The sequence below is a fragment of the Poecilia formosa genome, unplaced genomic scaffold (genome assembly GCF_000485575.1).
Source record: "Poecilia formosa unplaced genomic scaffold, Poecilia_formosa-5.1.2 Scaffold476, whole genome shotgun sequence".
NCBI lineage: Eukaryota > Metazoa > Chordata > Actinopteri > Cyprinodontiformes > Poeciliidae > Poecilia > Poecilia formosa.
In genome coordinates this window covers 192,611-214,697 of record NW_006800415.1, presented here as the reverse complement: position 1 = coordinate 214,697, position 22,087 = coordinate 192,611, and the positions used below count along the sequence as shown (strand labels likewise).

The following is a 22,087-nucleotide window of genomic DNA, read 5'->3' as shown; positions in this document are numbered from 1 at the left end:
AGGCACTTATCATATTTCTTTCTTTTTTTTTTACCTTCATCTTAAAAGTACATTGAGGTTTGTGCCATGTACTGATGGACGAGTTCACTCACAGGCAGCTTGTGGTTGAATCCCTTCACTTTGAATATCAGGCCGTGCTCGCCCGCCACCAGCTTGTGATCCAGCTGCGCCACTTCAGCCTCGTAGGCCGGCTTGGCCAAGTTGTGGCCCAGGATGTTGACCATCAGATCAAACAAGACTATGCTGGAGGTCGACAGGATGAAGAAAGGGAGAAAAAAAAAAAAAAAAAACATCAACAGGTGGAAAAAAAATCAGAACAAGAAAGAAAAAAAAAAAAGATAAATATGAAGCAAAGGTAAGAACAAAGCAAACAGCTTTAGCAAGGAAAAGGCCGGGCGGATAAACAAAGCTGAATCTGTGGAGGGGTTAAAGTAAGTATTAAGAGTAACTAGAGGCCGACAGGTGATAAAGTAGGTTAAAGCAGGACTCAGACGTTACCGTTCCAAACTCATATCTGAGCTTGAACTTACTTCTTCGCGGACTGTTGTATTATGGGGGAGATTAGGTGGAATCTTATGTAGGCTGCAGGAGGAGAGAGGGTAAACAAGTCTCAACACGTCTCTGGCGATATTAAATGAATCTATGGAAGCATCTCGCGCGATGCCACAAAGAGAAACGGTACAGGTTTGCACACACCTTTGGGGATTTTGAATTTGTTGTCCTTCTTGTACCAGAGGCAGCCCTCGTCGCTGGCGGCTATCCGGACGGGGAAGTCTGTGTCCGGGCAGTCAGAGGGCTTCAGGGTGAAGTCGGTGGCTAAACAAAGGCACACAGCAGAAAGTTCGTCCACCTTCCCACTCAGAACCAACTCAAATCGTGAGTAAGGTGAAACAAGTCGCGTCACGAGTTGAGCGAAATGAGGAAAAACAAGTTTCCCTCCAGTGAACAGGCTGCAGAGAGACAGATCCTCATGTTTTGGTAAATAAAATAAATCACGTTGACATCTCGTCCTCGGCTCGGTCAGTGCAGTCTCTCAAAAATTAAGCGAATGTGTGAAAAACCTTTGTGTGTGTGTTTTATCAGTCGATTTTAGGCTTGCGTAGAAGACTGAGCTGCTTTTATTATCACACGCCGAGGGTAAAAATCAGGTGAGCTTCACCACCAGCAGCTTTCATGTCGAGTCAAAGGAGGTAAAGTACCACTCTTACCTGTCAAAGAGTGGTGACGGCATGCGGTGCAAATTTTCAAATGCAATAAAGTTCCTCTGGCCCCAAAGGGAGCTGCTGGAAATCTTTGACTAACGCAGCGTAAACTGGCACCACCTGGGTCTCGAGATTGAAACTTTTGTTGAAAGTGACTCTCAATAGGCCCGTCTCTGTATGAGATCCTTAGCGTGGTTATGCATTCGGTGTGTCAGAGTTAAGAAAATGTGATGCACAGTGCAGAGAAAAAGTTTTTGCCCCAATTTCACCCATTGGAAGTCCCACTAAATTCTTTTATTTCATGCTAATTCTATCATAGAAGATAAGAGGAGGGGGGGGGGATCTGTTCCAAATCAGAGAAATTACTGAATTAAACAACTCTGCAAAGTTAATTTGGGAAATGTTTGCTTCCAGGTTGTTTTGGGAGACTGATTTTTACAGGTGTGAAACACCTAAATAAAAAGAAAACAAAACAAAGTTAAGAAAATGTAAAAAAAAAAAATAATAATAATAATAATAATGCAGATTTTCTCCACCCCATTTTCCCCAGAATTTGCTAAGTTTGGGTCCTTGAAAGTTTCTTCTCCTCTACAGGGGTCTGGACCTAAAAATCATTCAGACATTCAGGGCGATAAGTCCAATCACATCTAACAGCAGAGCAAATTTTTACCTTCCTCTGTCTTTTAACAAAGGACAGCCAAAACTCACATCAATCCACCATTCAAACACAGAACAATCAAACAACTTCACAGCAAAGAGCTCCAAAAAAAAAGAAAAGAAAAAAAAGTAAAGCGAAATAAACGAGCTCACTGCGTCCACCGAAAAGCTACAAAGATCAATTGTTCTGCTTTGGGAGCTCACGACTTTTAGCTTGAATTCCAACTCTTCTAACAATTGAGTCACACATGAAAAAGCCTCCTGACAAACAGCAGTAATGACTGTATTTACTGGATGGGTGAATAAAGAGCAAACGCACAATCTTGTTTACTCCTGACCCTTTGCTATGTAGCACGCAACTGGGCACTTTCTCACTCTGTTGGGTTTAGAGGCGCTTATTTACCCACCGATGAACTCGTTCGCTGCAGGAAGGTGGAGGTCACTGTTTGGCTCCATGTTTCCACTCCATCGCTCCGTCCACTTCTTCTCAATGTCTGCATAAAGTTCACACACTCATCAGCGCGCCAAGAAAACTTCGCCGTAAATGCATAAAACTAATCTATTTAATCGCTTTATAGTAGCAAACCTGAGGCGCCAACGCCTACTTCTGTACACTTTTTAATTAAAATGTTCCGACTTCGTCGCGCCGGCTTTTCCCACCACTGTATGGGCTACGGGTCACACCGAGTAGCATCACAGTTTTTTTTTTTTTTTTGTTTCCTTCAGCTTCACTATTAAAATGTAACAAACAACACACACACACGTACCCTCCACACTGTACTGTGTGCCAAACCACTTCTCCCGGAGGGGACACTGGCCTTCGTGTTCTGGTGACAGCAGCATCAGGTTAGCCTTCTCTGGGGTTAGCAGAGAAAGAGCTGCACCGATCACCTGAACACACAAAGAAAACAAGCTCAGTTTTGTAGCACGTGTCACAGCAGCGCCCTGAACGATTTATTTTCAGTGTTTCGCAAAAAAAAAAAAAAAAGGTACTACATACCCTCTTGAACTTTGAAACACTGTCAGGTAACATCTATCTACACTGACGGGTCAGGCATGAACGTTTATTAGAGGAAAGGAGAAAAGCAACAACCAAGAAGTCTATTGTAACTCAGAAAAGATTAAAAGTACAGGGGAGAATATGTTGGGAGGATTAATTGGATTAATCATGATAGAGCGATAATTGAAATAAACAAACTAATTTATTAATCGATGAATTGTTAATGGGAGTATAAAGACTCAAACACAGGCTACTTGCTGAAAGAGAACACTCAGGGCAGTAATTAAGCTAAAACTGTACAAAAGATATAAACATTTTGCAATTAAGATAAAAAAAACAACTTGTAAATCTGTAAATGAGTTTTAGCTTCATGTGGGTCAAATTCTGTAAAAAAAAAATTCTATTAAGCACCTTTTGCTTTTCAGTTATTAATTGTTTAATTGAAGAAAATAATCGACAGATCAGCTCTATACTGCATTGATGTTAATTCAAGCAGAATGTTCTATCTGACTGGAAAAACCTACATTTCACAGCACCTTTAAACACACCATCCAATGTGACACACAGTAGTGGCAGCATCATGCTGCGGTGATGTTTTCTATTCAGCAGATACAGGTGATTATCGGGTACCAGGGTCTTTCAAGCAGACCAACAATCCAAACTTTATAGACAGAGATACTAAAAAGCGGCTTATATTAAAGCAATTTGGTGTAGTAAATTTGGCCCAGTTAAAGCCCAGATCAAACTGGTAACCAACAAAACTTGAAAAATTCCTGTTTTTATAAGCTGGAAGAGATGGCAGTGAGAGGTGATTCTATAAAGTACCGACTCGGGGTGGAGCTGAATGCAAATGCATGTCACACTTTTCAGATTTATTTGCACAATAGAGTGAAGCGCTTTGAAGTTTGGTTCTATAATTTGACAAAACGTAAAAAAAAAAATAAAAAAAAATAAAAAAATCTGAAGGAGAATGAATCCTTTCTACAAGGCAGCGACTGCGAGAAGCATTCTGCATATCACAGTGACTGAGGCTGCAGACAAAATGAAGAGCCAGAATTAGATCGTAGCTCCCATCCATAACACAAGACAGGTGCACAACTCCGACAGCTTGTTTCTGATACAGAAAGATGTAAGCTGCAAATTCATTATTGTACAAAACCCAGACTTTTTTTTTACATCTGTGTGACCTGTTTCATTAACACCTTTGTCTAAAAAGAGAAATGCTACCTTTCAGAAAGTAAATCCCACAACGACTGAGCTACTTACTTCAGGGTTGTACTCAAACATAAGATGATCTCCTGTCAGGAAGTCCTCCTTCGGGAACAACTGCATGCATTCACAAATGTCCTCTACGTTCTCTATGGGGTCAATCTGACAAGGAAGGAAGCAAACAGGGTTGTTTTTTTTCCTCCCCTCATACAACACAATATTTCTAGGCTCAGCTATTTGTGTCAATATCCTTACCTGTTCCTGGTAGTGAAACTCATTTGCTTCTATCCTCTGGATCTCCTCGTATATTCTGAAGGCATCGAGAAAAATAATCAAAGTTCTAACTTTTATTCACCCGAAAGAAAACCTCAGACATCACAACATGAGCCTCATGTAAGCAGGTTAAAACAAAAAGCAACAAAACACACACACGAGCAGTCAGCAAAGCAAAACACATTAAATACTGTCGCTAAGTCGCAAAATGCAGAAAACACAGTTTTAGGTGCACGAGAAAAAAAATAATTAAAAATGTGTTTTTAGAAGATGTTTTTGTTGCTACTTTGTGTCAGTATGTGAATCTGAGTGTGACCGTACCTTTGCCGTGGTCCGAGTTTCTGCAGCATCTTCAGATACTGGAACACCAGATCAGTGACCTGCAAAAAACACAGGCAAGGATATCAGAGATTAAACGGAAAGCTCAGGATTTTTAAAGAGAGGCTCTGTTAAAAGAATAAATTTATATCCTATTAGCAGCAGAAACCCTCTTGGTTAGAAATAATAATGAATTAATCAGCTTACGTTGCATGTTAGTTGTATGATAAATTAAAAAAAAACAAACAAACAGTAAGACAGTAATCATTTGCGATAAAAAAAGTTTCAGAGTGTCATGTTAAAAGTTGCTTTTTAAAGAAAAGCTGACATTTTCTACATGATTGCACATGTAGATCTACAGATTGCTAATATTACTGGCAAGTCATTTTTGTGTAAAAGTGATATAATTTCAACTCACTTAACCTTACTGTGATGAAAGCGAGGTTGCTAATTTGAAAACTAAAAATGAAGGAAACTTCAAGCACAGTGTAAGAGGGAACGTGATTAACCCAAATTTCTTCTTATGTACAAAAAGAAAAGATTTTTTACAACTCTTAGTTTAATTTGAATGATAGAAGGTGCAGTTTTTATCATGTTGCACCATTTAAAGTGTCAAAGTCGATAAACTCATCAGGTAGTAGTAAAAATATCTTCTTTATTGCAAAGGAAGAAGATATTTTAGGAGAAAGAGAAATAATGAATTCTTTGCTAAAATGCTTTGGCGGTTATTGTGGTTGACGATAACGGTGTCAGCTGTGGTTGTAAAGTTGCAAAAGAGGGATTGGAGAAGAAGTTGGAGGAGGAGTGAGGATGAAGAGACGGATGCAGAGGGACAGGAGAAGGAGATAAAAGGGAAGAAGCTCTTAGAAAAAAAGCGCCAGGTGCAGTGTGCGAGATTGCGGTGGCATTATGTCGTTCCTTAGAGTATTAAACTCTTTTGATCAAAAGGATTGTGATCCAAACCTCTGCTTTTTGACATATGAAAACAGTCTAAAGAAAGTATTAATTTCCCTTCCAACATATTTAATTCTTTCTCCAAACTGATCTGAAAATAAATGTTTTCCAGAGAGTCTTCTCCAAACTCACTTAACTCACCATCAAGGCTGATTTTAATCATTTTGTTCATGTCGACAAATGTGTACAAAGTATAAAATAGAACAAGTCTATCTTTTTATTAGAAACATAAAGGCTCACTCTGGGGATATGGTTATTTCGCCAGATCCATCATGGCGAATTTAAGTAAATATTTGGGGGAAATTAATATTTTTTATTTGTTTTCAACTGCTAAAAAGGTTTTAACTATTTACTGTCGCGTAGATGAAAGTTATGAATGTTTGGGTTTGTGTAGCTTTGAAGTTTTATTTTTTTGTTGTCCAACATTTATTTTGATTTTTATAAGCTGCTTGTTTAATTAACTTTTGTTGACTATTTTTTAAGCTTAAATTTTGTCATAAAACACTACATACAGTAATTAGTTGTTGAATAAACATAGTTCATAAATAAAGTTCATAACATACAAATTGATCCTAAATGGACCAGAACCTCATTCAAATACTTGAGTATTTTTAAAGGCGATCAAGACTCAGCTTCTCTTCTCTTTGACTAACATTATGACAACAAATATCACAGAAGGAATACGACTTATACGCTGGGATATTAATGTGATTTAGTCGGGGATGTTTCATACCCGAGAAAAAAAAAAACAAAGACTGTCTAACATAGAAAATATTTATAGGTCTTAATTTAAGTTATTTTGCAGGACTGCTCCGACTCCGTGTCTTAAAAACAGAGATGGACACCATTTATTTGTCAGTTTGCTAAGCATGCAGCGATTGCCAGCGGCTGATTGGCTGAACTATCTTTACGACCGGGAACCCTTCAGTCTCTCTAATTAACACATTATGTCTTGTTTACACAGGGGTTATGTACCAGACTTTTTCTTGGCCAACACCAGTTGCCAGGCAACAAGCAGAGAAATACAGAAAGGTCACTGGCATTGACCTTGTTGCAAAGATGGAGAATGTGAATGACAAGAAAGATCTACAGTGAAATGGCTTAATAATAGTGACTAAACCATAAAAAATTCAGATAATAATTTTTTTTTATTTCACTGTTTTTTATTTTACAAAGCAAACTAAGAAAGCTGAAGAATTCAAATTCGAGTATTACTGCAGCAGCTCTTACATTGATCAGATTTAACTCAACATATTTGGTTTTTGTGTCTTAAAATATTTAGATTAATATCTGCATTTCAGGCTTACAACGCTCTGCAAAAAAAAGGTTGGATGATGACTTTTTTAGGATTAAAAAAGGGAATGGTTTATGTATTATATAAAGAGTTGTCTAGAAACAGAGCAAAGGAAAAAACATTTTAAAATAGAAAATGTATCCATGACGATCTGCCACAGGATGCGTTTGCAGAATAGTAAAGATAATTGTGTATTTTTATGTGCTTGACATCCTTCAACCTCTCTCTCCGATATGTTACTGTTAACCTCAGACAGAGGTCATCATTACATTTTGCACAATTAAAAAAAAGGACTCTTTTGTAACAGTCTCCGAATCTTCGGGCAGGCGCTGATGGTTTTTGATTCATATTTTAAAAATTTCAAAACCACTCAATTGCTCCGTTACATTTTTCTGTTTGAACAGTTTAATGTCTTTTAATAAACTGACATGGACAAGAGTTACCCATGTTCTTCATCTCTTCTCTCATCTGCAGAGCAGAGTAACATATTGCTGTCCCACAACTATCCATGCAATGCCAGTTAACCAGCTCCAATTAAACACTGATTATCCCCCAATGCATTCAAGTCAAACTTATGGCGGAGTAGAAACCTCCTATTCTACAGTGTTTATCAGTCACTATGGTGCATTTCTCAAAACAATTCATACAAAAAGCTAAACAACACTGATTACATGCAAAATCCAGTTTCTTATATAATCTCTCAAAAGTAGATATCTGCCTCAATGAACATGCCAGTGTCTCAGAATGACAAGTCCTTGTTTCAATGTGTTCGGATGGGACAGTCAAATTGCTTAGTCATGTTGCCAATACGACAGCGTTACTCTGGGGGGATGTTCTGTTGTAACCTATGGCTAAAGTTTTGATAACAAGTACTGTAAATAACATTAGTGGGGGATCAATGGCAAGAGTCTGGACATCTATGCTTTTCCTGTGCTTTGCTGAAAGACCATGTCACTGTGACATGCAGAAAAAACACAGTAATGCAGAGCATGAAGGAAGAAAATGTAGACATGTGAACATAGGACAATTTCCTTAAGGAGAACTACAAACGTTGCTGCAGGAATTACAGCGCAGTCTTCCTTTACTTTCCATCTCCATGCTGTGAAAAACTCCTCCATAGGGTTGAGGAATGAGGAGCAGGATGAGAGGAAGTCAATCAGCATCTTGTTGCAGGCTGAAAATCATATCCTGATGATATTTGAGCAATGGAAACGGGCATTATGTCCTCATCCTCTTTCTTCCAACTCCTTATCCTCCTACTCTTCTTGTACTTGTCCAAATCTTTGTCCTTCCATTGTCAGAAATGTAGCATTGTGTTTTTCTCCCACTATATGCTTACCTGCCAGTTGACGGTTCATGAGATGCCATTTCAGAAAACTGGTTGATGTTATGTTTCACATATTTATCTGTGTTGGAGAAACTCGGGATTCATCTGGAAGCAATTTACCAGTTCAGGACAGATAATAAAAAAAAGAAGAGTTCTATGCTTAAATATGAAATATTAAGACTAATACAATGAAATTATGCTTACATGTTGTGCAGTTTCCGACAATTCAACAGAGACTCGTATAATACACTTTGATAAACATGCCAAATGCATTTGAAAACGCAGAAAAAGCAGAGAATTGTAGATAATTACTTGCTTTGATATACACAAGCGATTGCAAACTGCTCAAAGGCATGAAACTGTCCCTTTATATGTTCACAAGTGGCAATGATATGAAGATTGAACAAGGAGTTTTGAAAATCTGAATTCTGTTCTGAGAAATGCACCACAGCGACTGAGAAAAACTATAACAATGAATTCCTGCGGAGGTTTAAAAAACATCGAGCTGCAGGAAGCTACACTGAGTGCTTGGGCAAGATTGTGTGTACGAAGATGATGTTAGGATCCTGAGGATTTCATATTTCAATTACTTTTGGGGGGTTTTCTTTTGTGATCAGCAGGGAATGAGTCAGAGGTCCTGCAGACACCCACAACCTGGTGTCAAGAGAACCTTAGAGATTGTGTCGAACAGAACATCCTGTTTTTGTACAAATTTCACAGGGTTTAGGTAGAGAGTAAGATGGCAATTTTGTCAACCTTTCAAAAAAAAACAACATCAAAACCTTCATTTTTTTCTTCTCGAGGTGCTTATTCGTGTTCTGAGTGATGCTTCTAATTCATGGTGTTTTAATATGTTTTAACTAAACCGTTAAGTCATATAATCTTGTAGTTCAACCATACAGTAAAACTGCTAGAATGAAGCCATCAAACCAATTCAGCCTTGCAGCTGGAGGCACTTTCCTGAACTGCACTGAGCCCTTTTGTTGCCAACATCAGTTTCATTTGGAGCTCACATACTGGATGACGTACAAGAGGAAAAACGAAGCAGACTGCATGTCAGGCACACATTACTGCAGCAGCACACTGACATTTTCATGTAATGACTGAAAGCTGTTTTGGCATCCACCTTGAGTCTTTCTACACAACAACAAAAAGGCACATTTAAAAAAAACAAAACAAAAAAAAACAAAAAAAAACAAAAAGGCACATAAAAAAAAATAACCTACCAGATATTCTAAGGAATAATGCCAAGATACTGAAGAAAAGTATAGACTCTGTTATGCTTTACCAACAGCAAACTTTAATGTATTTTTTAGTGTTTTATACAACATATTAAGATAAGGTATTGTGTGTTTTTTTAAATACATTCTATTTTACAAATCCAAAACTGAAAAGGGTGTGACTGTATTTGAATCCAGTAGCACTCAGTCAACGTTTTTTTAAAATCCTTCTTCTGCTGTAATTGCAGCTGCAAGTCTTGTGGGGTAGGTCAGCTTTATACATCTACAGACTAAAATTGTGGCCTACGCTCCTTTCTAAAACAAGTTCAATCTCAGTCAGATTTGGTTAGCGAGAATCTGTAAACATGAACGTTCAAGTCTTACCAAATACTTTCAGTTTTATACAGGCATGAACATTGACTGGGCCATTCTAAGAACTATCCCATTGTAGTTCTGGATGCATGTGTAGGGTTGTTGTCCTAAACCTCCGTGTCACTAACCAGAGCTCTGTGAGATGTCCAAGGTTTGTGGTATTGTGTTTTTAAAAGAACTGATCTGCAACTGTCGGACACATTTGTTTGTTTACTTTTGTTCTCTATCAAACCTCCAGCTGAGTTAATGCTCCGACTGAACTGGATTTTATTCACAGGATTCAGAATGACGGAGCAAAACAGAAACGCAGAGAATACTCCCACTTCCATCTGATCACCGTTTCCTACTTTCTGTTGGTCTGTCACATAAAATTTTGATAAAATACATACAGTTTGTGGTTGCAATGATACAAAATCTGGAAAGTTTAGGAGCTGTAAATAAGAAAAGAGCCTCAGTGAGGCCGCACCATGTGCAGGAGTCGCCTTGATCGCGCAAGACCAAGTTCTTCTGCACAAAATCCAGAACATGACTCATTCAAAGAAAGTAAATGTTTCCAAGGTTATTTTATCTTTTCCACAGCAGCTATTGTTGCAAGTTTGCAGCCTGATACATTTTTCAATTAAGTAGGAAAGGGAGGCAAATAGCCATCTCGCTTAACAATCCTCCACTGTGACTGAGGTTAACAAGTTAGTTGTCATGGCAACTGACAACGCACACAGCTTCCTCAAGAATACCTTTGGAAACAAGCCTGCAGGGCCGTGTTCCCAGCCTCTCATTGATTTACATATGAACATCTAAATATGGGTGTCATAGAAACAAACCTGATGATCAGGCAACAAAAGCAAATAACTGAAGATCAATGTTTTATATCCTTATAATCCTCATTAATAAAAAAAAAAAAAGTGCGGCAACAGGCAGTTTTCCTTACCTCATAGAAGTTTTGGAAGCCTTCATTCGTGAGGGTGATGGAGACTGAAAAGATGGAGTAGGTGGTGTTTTGGTCAAAGCCGGTTTCACTGTTTCCCCCGTACAAAGCCAGAGCCCAGCACCTACAGAGAGACGCACATGACGCAGGGCACACACTCACACAGCCAGGATGCAAACAGGAATCCGACTGCAATCAAATTAAGTGCTGAAATGTGTGCGCGGGGTGTTAATTGACAGAAATATCACTTCACATTTCCTGGCCGCCTTCCTGGAGGAGCGGTGAGGAGACTTGGAAAAAAAAATAAAAAACATCTAAAAATTTAGGCGGCTGATGTGTCACCCTATTATGCGTTCGTCCTTCCTGTGTGGAAGGGTTTTATTAGCAGTGAAAAATGGGGAAAACAACTTCTGCACTTCAAGTAACGAAAAAAAAAACTTGTTTATTGTTCAAGTGCAGCTCGAAGAGACGATGACCCCAACGTTTCAAGAAGCTGGAAACAGAATAAAGTACAAAGGAGGAAAAGAAATTACGGCTTTACTTTCAAAGACACTTTGTTTTTTTCTGGCAGTGAACAAAACTGCCAAACACTGTGGAAAAACAAGTTACAAAGGAACGGCTCTGAGAAGCAGGATTCAGTTCAATCCAATTCAAGAAGGAGAACTCGTGTATAATAAAGATTTATTAAGCACATAATTCCAAGTAAGATAACTACAGCCAATAGCTATCATTATTACTAAAGGAAAATGTCATGTTGGAGGTGCAGTTTTGTCCAAAACAATCAGGACCACGGACACTCAATAAGGACCAGAAGACATAAAGTCCGTTGTTGAACAAGCTGGCTGTTCACACAGCCGATTTATGTTCATCAATTTTAAATATTTATTTCAAGGCAGGACTAAAAAGCAGAAAGGAAGCTGACACCATCTCTTCCCATCGAGCAAAAAGGGCAAGCATCATATCCTCGACTCCAACGTCTCTGTCAGACAGAAATTAAAATAGGAGCAGCAAAAGCAAATGAGGTGGATTAGTGGATGGTGTCATCCACGACAAGTTAATGTGGAATACTGTCTCTGCTTCTTGTGTAGTTTAGCTGTTAGCATGTCATGGCTTCGGTCAGAGGGCTCTTCAGAGTCACTGCACGACTTACTGCTACCAGAGATCCTTCCTGCCCACAGCGTCACCATCCACCACTCTTTGAAGTCGCTTGGATGACACGACAAAATTTAATTTTCTTTCGGGATAAATACGGTCTTTTTGACTCGAAGTGAAACATACCCGTTGGATAATGAATCAACATAATGAGTTTCACTTTTTTGAACTGAATGCTTGAAATAAATGAACTTTTCCTTGATCTCCAAATTTATTGAGATGCATCACCGTTTCCCCGTTTCCGCTCAAGGGGACAACATCTGCCCAATTTCAAAACCACCCTCTTGGCTTTTCATTTAAATTCAGCCGCTCTTCTGCATCAGTGGGTTTGCTCTGACAAGAAACTCGGAGCGAGTGCGCTCCAAAATTCACTGCCGCCATTTATCAACAAGTGAACTGCGCGCACAGAATAAACAGGAATATTTTATCAAGGAGCTTTCCAAGTGGTGCAGATGGCAAGGGGAGCATTGGAAAGGGCCCTCGGCATTGTGGGACTTCACCAGGTTTGGCAAATCACTCTGCCACTTAACAACGAGAGGCTGAAATGCTCTCGTGCAGCCACATCCTAGGATGAAAACGCATGAATCACGCTGTCAAGTGCGACCGTGCCGACGCGTACGGTTTTGAAGATCGGGCTCAAACGCTCGGCGCTCACTGGGAGCAAGAAAGGGATCGCGTACACGCGGCAAATTGAGGAGGTTTTAATTGCGATCTGGAGTGCCCTCTAAGCACAAAAACAAACAGACCAAAAGCAATAACACTCACTTCTTCCTCAGCACAGAAAGTATGCTTCCTGCGCCCTCATGACCAACCAGCCATGAGATGTAGTGGAGAGGCTTCACTCTGAAAAGAAGAGCAAGAGAACATGAAAATGAGAAAGAAAGAAACACTGATGCAATCCGTCTACAATCGGGGCAACACATGGCATGTTTGGGTTGGTCTAATTCTGTGTTTACATGAAGAGGCACAAAAAAAAAAGAAAAAATAAATAAATAAAATAAAATACAAGATAGAGGTTTGATGCAATTTCTCTAAAACGAGGTGAAAGCTTTGTCCGTCATGAACTGTGACTCACCTGTAGTGTTTCTCCTGAGGGGGAAGAGCCCAGGAGATGGTCAGGGCATGGACTTTCCTAACGGGAACGACTGCGAATGGGGAGACAGAGGCCGTAAGACTGAGCGGGTTAACGGTTCGCATGTGTTCGCACGCCATCATCAAGTCAGCCGTCAGCCTGTTTTAACAATCTCGCAAGTCGTCAACACTTATTTATAGGCTGAGCCGGAGCCTGCCAGATGTGCGTAGAGGCGGGCAGCCGAGCGGATCCGTACCTCTGTAGAGCTTGCAGAAGGCTGGGGTGTCGAAAGGATCCGGCAAATTAGAGAAATCTGGCTTCGGCAGACCGCTGTCGGGACACGAGAGATGTGTTAATACATAACGAGTAGTTAAACTGCGTTTATACATCTACAGCATTGGACACATTTATCAGCACCCCTGCCTATCAATTATTATGGTTACTACTTATCTTGTATATCAAAAAGAGCCTTTAATGCACCAACATTTATTCAGTATGGGGAGAAAAAAAAAAAGAAATGTTTTGGCTTCCCCCTGAAACAAACCTCCACTGACCTCCAAACAATCCCTTTAGCTCATATTTTACTTTTCCAGTTGATCCGAGTTTCAAGGAAATTCAAATTAGTAACCCAAGTATTTCTGTTTCCCAGGGGTATGAATATAACTCAACTCAGAAGTCAATTTCTTATATCCAGAGGCAACTGGGCTGGATGAGGACTCATATTTCAGGTGACACTTTGCACGTTAAGCAGGATGGCAAGAGAAGTAAAAAAAAAAAAAAGATCACTGTAAGAGTACTGCAGCAAAGGGTCTCCGTAACAACTACAAGCAAAAACTAACAAGTTAATCAGATGTTTGGTTATCCGATTCCAGAAAAGGCCTTTTAGACACAGAAACTTCATACAGAATCAGGAGAATTTAAATTTAAACCTTGTGGCCTCTGCCAGCAAACTGAAAATGGGTGTTGTTGGATGTTCCTATGGATAATGTTTGGTTGACACAGAACCGGCCTTCATTAGCAGCCATCTTAGTCTCTACATCTAAATGAAATACTAAATTATTTTGTTAAAGGAGCCATTTCTTATCATGAAATTTGAGTCAAATTAAACGGTCCAATTTTCTCCATTTTGCCATCTACTTCTTATGTTAACCCAACAAATGAATTTATATTAAGGTTTTTCACACATCTTTAGCCAGGGTGCCAATAAACGTAGCCAACACCAAGAAACTCAGACTTACTATATTCAGAGAAAAACTACAGGCTGAATATTTTTATAGCTATGTGACAGAAGCGATGTCAGAGATTTTTTTATTTCAAAAGCATAACTCCAAAATGTTTTCATGTCTTCGAGCCTGATGAAAATGAGTTTAGTTCAGCCAGATGAGTTGAAATCACATGAAAGGGTTTTTACGAGGAGAGCTGGAGAAAATAAATAAAAAATCTCATTAGCCAAATGCAGCATCCTGTCATCGTTTAGACGAAATGAAAGCCTTTAAAAACACGAAGGTTATGTGGCTTTCATGTAACAACGACGGGTGCGTTGGTTCCCAAAAAAAAAAAAGAGGGAAGCCAATGACTTATAAAGCAAATAGAACTGGAGCTACATAAGAACACACTTAGCTCACATAAAGGGATCCATTTCAGGACTATTAGGAAAATAAAGATCAATGTATTAATCACAGGATGCAGAGAAAGAGGAAGGACGAGTCGACCTTCACTTTTAAGAGAAGGATATCGAGGCTCGATCTATGGAACGGCGGCACCTCTTCAGTTGTTGAGAGCCTCTTCTCACATACTCACTTGTTTGGCACCTTGCTGAAGATCTCCCTCACCCACTTCTCTAGAGTGTCCAGCTTTTCTAAGAGACCCACAGAGTGAAGGTGCAGACATTTCAGTATCATCACCTCAATAATTGTGACTTCATTCTAGGGTTTTAGGTCAAATACGTTGGTAACTACTCAACTCTACGTATTTTTTTCCCCCCATCTTTGAATGAAATTAAAATATTAAAATATAAATTACAATTTTGAAGAGTTTCTGATAAAGCACATGACTATACATATCACAAAAAATCTTTAAAGTACGAGACATATGCATATACAGCATATAAAAAACAACCATAAACCATAAATCAGACTTATGCGACTGATTTTTGGGGGCTTCAACCTGCCTGTCCGTATTTAAGCAAATTATAATTTCTCTGAAATTATGATAAATAAGAACATTGACAAGAAAGATCTTATTTGTATTTAGAGTAAAGCCAAAGTGGGAGAGACTAACTAATCAGAAGCTTGGCTATTTAATCCATTTTAAGCATCACACATTAGCTTCTGTAAGTCGTGTTTCCTAGAGAAACTAAACTAACTTAACTAAGATTTCTAACAGGGTGCCAACTTTGCAAATTCACCATGTGTTACAACAAACAAAAGTTCACAGGCCCAAAACAAATTAAACGGACAACACTGTTGAGCTCCTTTCAGTCTTCTTGTCATCAGCTGAAAGTCTTGCTCTCTCTCACTCTCTTGCAGCCTGAACTTACTTTAAACCTTTAACCTTCAGTTAAACCACATAAACCGTAGACTGTTGCCGTTAGCAAAACATGTCGGTGTTTAGAGTTGCTGCCAAAAAAGAACATTTATTTCAGGGCGTAAATCTACAAATTGATTCGTTTGTGGACATCTAATTAAAAAGTGAAATCAGTATCACTTATTTACTTTTATTGCAAAGTTCCAGCTAGAGATGAGCAATATAATATGATTTACTATAGATGTAACACTTAGTGATAAAGGTATAGAAAGGTTTTGAAAAAGTGAAGAAAAAAAAGATTTACCCTCATAAAATTTGTGCAGGTTGAAAGCCTTCGACATGACACTGTCGTTAGATATGAAAAAGAAAACATAATTTTCTCTCTCTCTCTTTCTCAAAAAATAAAGATAAATTTCACAGTTTGGGAATATTTCCAGTCAAAAGAGAAGCACAGAAAGAAAAGCGCCAACAACAACAGCGGTAAAGGTTTTAAAAGTACAATTAGCAAGCTAGGAGCTGGTTATCAAAACAAAATAAATTACAAAATGTTAAATTTGTGTACTGGAATCCTAACAAGCTCATCACACCATGTGAACCTGACAACAACACAAACAATGTGATGTTTTAAAACTACACACAGCATCCTTAGTTAGAATTTTGACTTTTGCTTTAAGAGCAACTCTGTTTTCAATATTTCCATGAGGAGAACAATAAATAGTGTTTATGGTTTAGAACAAGGGGTTCTAGACTGCATGCAGTGAGCGCTTTACAGCCAAAAACACTGCTGAGTTTAGTCATGCTTTTTCACCACCACTATAAAGTTTATGAAGTATTTGTAATAAAGTTTTAAGTTTATTACCTACTCCTGCTTACCATCAAAATGAATAAAACATTATGTTTTCCCTACTGCTATAACGCAAATTATTATCAGGCTTATTCCTTAACAAAAAGGATTTAGCTGCGGAGCGAACATAAAAAAAAAAGAAATTAAGAAATTGTGTGTCGCTCGAAAACACTTGAACTTGATTGTATTACCATGTTCCGATAGTTCTTAGACGTTTTATTGTCTAACACGTTGTCTCCTGCTTTTCTAATTAGGACGACTGTGACACATCTGTTTCAGCCAACACCGCCGTAGATTGAGAAAAACACACGACTCCCAACAGGAAGGGATCATATTTATACTGAGGACCATTAACTCATTGGTTTAATGATGATGATAGTTCGGAGCACAAAAAAAAATTCAACACTTGTCAATATTTTACTGGAATAAAGTAGTTAATTACCTGCGTGACATTTTCAGCGAAACCCTGAAAATCTGTTGGATAATTTTTATCTGACAGCAATTATCTCCAGCTGGCTGCACATGGATGAAGAGGAACCTTATTTGTGCAAATGCCAGTTTAATTTATGAACCTGCAGATTGCCTTTTTTTTTTCTCAAGGAATCAGTTTGTTTCACCGCATGAAATAAGTTAGAGGATCGAGTTAATTTCTCTTAACTAAATGCGCCTTTATGAATGAAAAACGGGATTGATTTTTCCGACCTTTTGACTGAACAGCCAGAGTCATGTAGTGGGCAGAGTAGTGCTCCTTCCAGAAGGCAAACAGACGCTTGTACACGTTGATCTTTTTCTTCTTCGGCTCATGCTTCAGTGTCTCAGCGTTACCTAGAATGGATTAACAAGAACCAAAGATAGTTTCGGGGCAGCAAAGATTGAATGCAGAGAGATGAAGCTGGAAAATTGGCGTTTTATTCACTACACCTGTGTGTTATTGCTGCACATTCTCCAAGGAGGCCCAGTGTGTGTTAAGTGTCCCAGTGGTGGTTTTTCCAGACTTACCCCAGCAGAACTTGCCCATAGGGTGTCCAGGTTTGGCCAGACTGCCGAACAGCATCTCCTTCCTGTGGGAGTCGGACGGCTTAGCCAGCTGGTACTCTGACAGGAAAAACAAAACACAAACAAGGAGCAGACAAAGGATTTAAAAAAGAAAAGAACACAACAATAGATGGAGTATAAAAGAGCTACATGAGCAGCTGCGATGTTTATAACCCCAAATAGATGAGGTACGATTTATCATCTCAGAACAGAGCAAGGGGTATGCAGCGGCAGAGAGACGCACCGCTGTCAACCGCCTCCACCTCCCTGTTGATGGCGTCTCGGATCATCAGGGGACAGATAAAGAACTGGGCCCACCTGAGAACAACAAACACCATGCAGAGTTTATATTAGCAGCTTGCTTAGCAAAACATGGAGATAAAAAGAAATGGAGAATTAGTCAAAATCACCAAAGAGAAATCGTTAAAATACCAGTGGAAACGTGCAACTATTATCACACCATTTGATTTCCGTAAAGCAAACTAAGGTTGTTCAATAGATTGTTTCGAAGGGTGCAGAGAAACAAACTTCTCAGTTTAATAAAAATCATTTTAAATCTAAAGTATGAATAATTTTGGGCTCAACTGTAAGATGGACATGAGTGACTGGATTTAAATGTTGTATTTGCAAATAAAAATACCAATTAGTCCAGTTGTACAAAGCTGCACAAAATTTGTATTTTACATTTTAAGGGGGAAAAAATGCAATTAAATTTAAAATACAGATGAGACAATTTGTCTGATAAGACAAAATTATTTTTAAAACTCTGAGCTGCAAACAGCACTGGTCTTTGAGAACACAAAAAAATGTTGTTCCAGATTTTCCTGGCTTGCACATATTTGGGAAGAAAATGACTTCCTAAACATCATCCAAAGTGTGCAAGACACCAACAGATTTTATACTCTAACAGCTGGACATGGATAGTGCCACATGTCATTTCAACGCATTGCTAAAATCAAGCAGAATCATGTTTACACGGTGTCTAAATGGCCTCTTTGAATTATCTTCTCCTGCTCTGTTTCTCTCTTTTCTGTTTATCCGTCAGTCAAGCAAAAGCTCTCAATAAGTTCGCCTGTGAAGGGTGACAGCAGCAAAAAAAAAGAAAAAAAAGAAGAAAAAAAACACACAAAGACAAAGGAAATCTCTCGTTTCCAGACCTGTCAAGGGCTTCTTTGAAGCTTTTTCTCTGGACGTCAAATTGGAAGATGGTCCTTTCGCAGTCGGTGGAGGCGTTGTCGCTCCCGCCGTGCTTCTTGAGGAACGCATCAAAGCCGTTTTCTGACGGGTACTTCTCGCTGCCCATGAACACCACTGGAATACAACAAGGAAATCAGATGTGACGGGGAGGAGAAGCGTAAAGTGACTGTACATCAATGAATGGATAAATAAATAAAATAGCATAAATGAAAAATCCATCACAGCAGCTTTCTGAAAAATGTGTATTTTATTTATGGGTCCTCTTGTTTGCCTGGACAATGAGCCAAGCACAGACACAGCCTGACAACGCATTTCAGAAAATGATAGCTTTGTCTCTCTTCACACGGCTCCAAGCGAAGCTTTGAGCATTTGTTGACAGTTCGGATGACAAACTTTAAAAATAAGCATGGGTTTCCTTTATGACTAATGACCTAAGAACAATGTTCAGCTATCTCTGCTGATGGCAGCAATCCTAAAGATGTGTGGCGGTCTGAGTTGCACCAGCTTTCTTCTCCCGACTTGTCCTGGTCTTGCATAATTAAAAGCAGGAGACCATCGTCTACATTACCCGAAGTCCACGCAAATCAAATGATTAGCGGTAAATCACCAATTTACTATACGGACGACACTGCGGAATTGGCCCAATTTTAAGGTTTTGAAATTATCTCCTAAATCTGACAGTGCAATGTTCAGTCCACTGTCCAAAAAATGGAAAGCGTGTGACAAATGTTCCAAGAGACTTAGCTGTGAACCAAAAATTGGCAGGGCAAAGAGAGGATTAATCAGACAATCTGCCAGCTGACAAGGTGACTTCTAAAGGAAATTGAATATATTGGATTTTACTGAGGGCTGTGAGAGTAAAAGGGGGTGAAGATACAAATGCATGCCACAATTTTTAGGCGTTTAACATGCAAAAACATTTAAGAACCAGGTGTCGTTTTCCCTCCGCTTCACAATTATTCACCACTTTTGTCCATCAGATAACCAGCTGTTTAGTATGTGTGGTCGAGGCCACCATGACCTCCGCTGTGAACTGAACCTAAACTGACAGGCTGAGGAAGGAGAGGCGTTCAGACAGGAGGAGGTGTGATGAAAACCTCACCCAAGTTACTGGGCTTTGTTCATCCACTGCAGAATACAGCGCAAAAAGTAAATAAATGTAATAATTTATGATACTACAAACTACGATGATGCATTTATCATGTGCTGCGACCAACAGCAGATCTGAATCTTTTAAAAAGTCAAAATCCAGACGAGGGCTGGGCATTTTGTCAGATATTTTTGGATTGATTATCGTTTGTTGTGGAAAAACGTCTTATCGTGATAAGAATTTTGATTTTTCATTGTCTCGATAAATTTCAATTAATGACATCAAATAAAAAAGCAAAACTGACAACACCGTCAGAAATGTTGTTTTTTTTAAATCATTTTCTCCACTGTTTGCTCAACAAGAACATCAATAAATGCCAGTAAATTAGAAAGAATGTGCAATTTGTGCAGGTTAGTGCTATAAATCACATTTCTTAAATAAATGGCGTCCTGAAGAAGCCTATTTTATAAGGGAATGTTTTTCAATAACAGTATTTGTGTTCTTGAGTATTGCACCTTTTTTAACTATCCAATAAAGCAGCAATAAATATCATATTTTTTTATTGTTATCACAAAAGTACCACAAAACATTGTGGTAAGAGTCCATATTGTCCAGACCTAAATTTCCTTAAGAACCCACTGAACACAGTCTTAGTGTCCAGTCTGTTAAAGCTTGAGCTATTCAGCAAAAATGGAAGTTAGGGATGTCTGCTTCTTCTTCTGCTGCTGCTGCTGCTTCAAAGCTGACAGGTATGCAGAAAGTCTTGCAGCTGTAATTGTAGCAAATTATATTTTACAAAGTTTTGACTCTGGGGGAATCATACATATGAATACCACGTGTTTCAGATGGGGCTGCACAGTGGCGCAGTTGGTAGAGCTGTTGAAGGTTCTGGGTTCGATTCCCAGCCCCGGTCTTTCTGCGTGGAGTTTGCATGTTCTCCCTGTGCATGCGTGGGTTTTCTTCGCGTACTCCGGTTTCCTCCCACAGTCCAAAAACATGACTGTCAGGTTAATTGGCCTCTCCAAATTGCCCCAAGGTGTGAGTGTGTGTATGTATGGCTGTTTGTCTCTGTGTTGCCCTGCGACAGACTGGCGACCTGTCCAGGGTGACCCCGCCTCTCGCCCGGAACGTTAGCTGGAGATGGGCACCAGCAACCCTCCCGACCCCACTGAGGGACAAGGGTGTAAGAAAATGGATGGATGGATGGTGTTTCAGACGTACCCATCAAAGCTTTTAAAACATCTTTCTTGATCATGCTACATCTTATCCAATTAACTGAAGAGTATGTCTGCATAGTGGAAATTCTTTCAAAAGGCACCATAAGTCTCGACAGCTGACGACAATGCTTAATGTAAATCCAGCCTTACTGACGATTTTTGACTTTTTCTAAAATGGTTTCTTACATTTTATACCTCATGTATTAGATGGGGGGGATTTTTTTTATTTTTTGCAGGTAATGAGTTGAATGGAAATAAAAGCAGCAGAGAAAAGTGGGTCAAAAAAAGCCTAAAAGAAAATTTTATGTCCTTTGTCCCCCTCCACACACTGAATGACCATGGCTTCAGGAGAGGGTTATTCTGGGAGCTGTCACATCCCGTTAACTGATCTTGAACGTGACAAAACAAGAAAACAAGGCACGCACAACAAAGAAACAAAAACGCAATAAAACATCGGGATCAGTGGCAACATTAAAAGAGCGATGGTAGAATGTATTTATAGAAAATGTAGCCTCCGATCTTCCTAAGGCACGGTTAGCTGCGCTGTCTTCCCACAACCTCGTCACCCGTTCTACTGAGGCTGGAGAAACACAGGACGGAAAAGCCCTGAGGGCGAACATTCAGCAAAGAAGAGTTGACATTTTACACAAGGATCTGACGCTGGTTTGCAGTGCCAGGCCCTACAGATGTGTTCTAAAGATGGACTATCTGAACTAGATAATAACTCAAGAAAAAAAAAAGAAAACACACACACACAGAAAAAAAAAGCCTCAAAAGCAAAACTGTACGCACAAGACGATAACTCTCCAGTCTCTATATTCAAAGCATATCTATGAAAATAAAAATGCTTTGAATGTAGCAGCAGAAAAATATGTGTCAGGGCTAACTTTCACTTCAAAGAAAAAGGTTTACTTAAAAAAATAAATAAATAAAGGAAGGAAGAAAGGAAGCACTGAGACTCCTTTCTTCCACAATTTGGATTAATTGACTAAATCTCACAATAACCTCATTCAGTTAGGAGCTTTTCTCATCCAAATATTATTTGGTTTGAAAAGTCCCGATCGGTGGTGTGGATAAAATCCACAGAATCCACCGTTCCAAGTTACCTTTTTCACACCGAATCAGCCCTTTAATTGTCCCGTCTCGGTTTTGTATCAAGGCGCTGAAAAGGAGGAACTCGATTGGACTCTCCGGCGTTAATTA

The 22,087-nt window shown here is 39.1% G+C and overlaps 1 protein-coding gene and 1 long non-coding RNA gene across 4 annotated transcripts in view; one reads left to right on the top strand and one right to left on the bottom strand.

Annotated features, from left to right (window-relative positions):
• The window catches only part of LOC103156364 (nardilysin-like), a 37,765-nt gene that overhangs the window by 9,652 nt on the left and 6,026 nt on the right, over positions 1 to 22,087 (bottom strand). For all 3 annotated transcript variants that reach the window (XM_016664286.1, XM_007578373.2, XM_016664287.1), the window contains 17 exons: positions 18,538 to 18,691; positions 17,625 to 17,698; positions 17,345 to 17,440; positions 17,048 to 17,170; positions 14,776 to 14,833; positions 13,232 to 13,305; positions 12,979 to 13,048; positions 12,669 to 12,746; positions 10,755 to 10,875; positions 4,663 to 4,721; positions 4,324 to 4,378; positions 4,126 to 4,230; positions 2,627 to 2,750; positions 2,267 to 2,353; positions 697 to 816; positions 531 to 582; positions 93 to 243 (listed from right to left, as the gene is read on the bottom strand). In XM_016664286.1, the coding sequence (XP_016519772.1) occupies positions 93 to 243; positions 531 to 582; positions 697 to 816; positions 2,267 to 2,353; positions 2,627 to 2,750; positions 4,126 to 4,230; positions 4,324 to 4,378; positions 4,663 to 4,721; positions 10,755 to 10,875; positions 12,669 to 12,746; positions 12,979 to 13,048; positions 13,232 to 13,305; positions 14,776 to 14,833; positions 17,048 to 17,170; positions 17,345 to 17,440; positions 17,625 to 17,698; positions 18,538 to 18,691 (1,601 nt within the window). The remainder of the gene's footprint in view (positions 1 to 92; positions 244 to 530; positions 583 to 696; positions 817 to 2,266; positions 2,354 to 2,626; positions 2,751 to 4,125; positions 4,231 to 4,323; positions 4,379 to 4,662; positions 4,722 to 10,754; positions 10,876 to 12,668; positions 12,747 to 12,978; positions 13,049 to 13,231; positions 13,306 to 14,775; positions 14,834 to 17,047; positions 17,171 to 17,344; positions 17,441 to 17,624; positions 17,699 to 18,537; positions 18,692 to 22,087) is intronic.
• Positions 3,776 to 22,086, top strand: LOC107833893 (uncharacterized). The gene is made up of 3 exons (XR_001659669.1): positions 3,776 to 3,787; positions 5,977 to 5,982; positions 20,951 to 22,086. It is a non-coding gene; the product is annotated as an uncharacterized LOC107833893 (long non-coding RNA).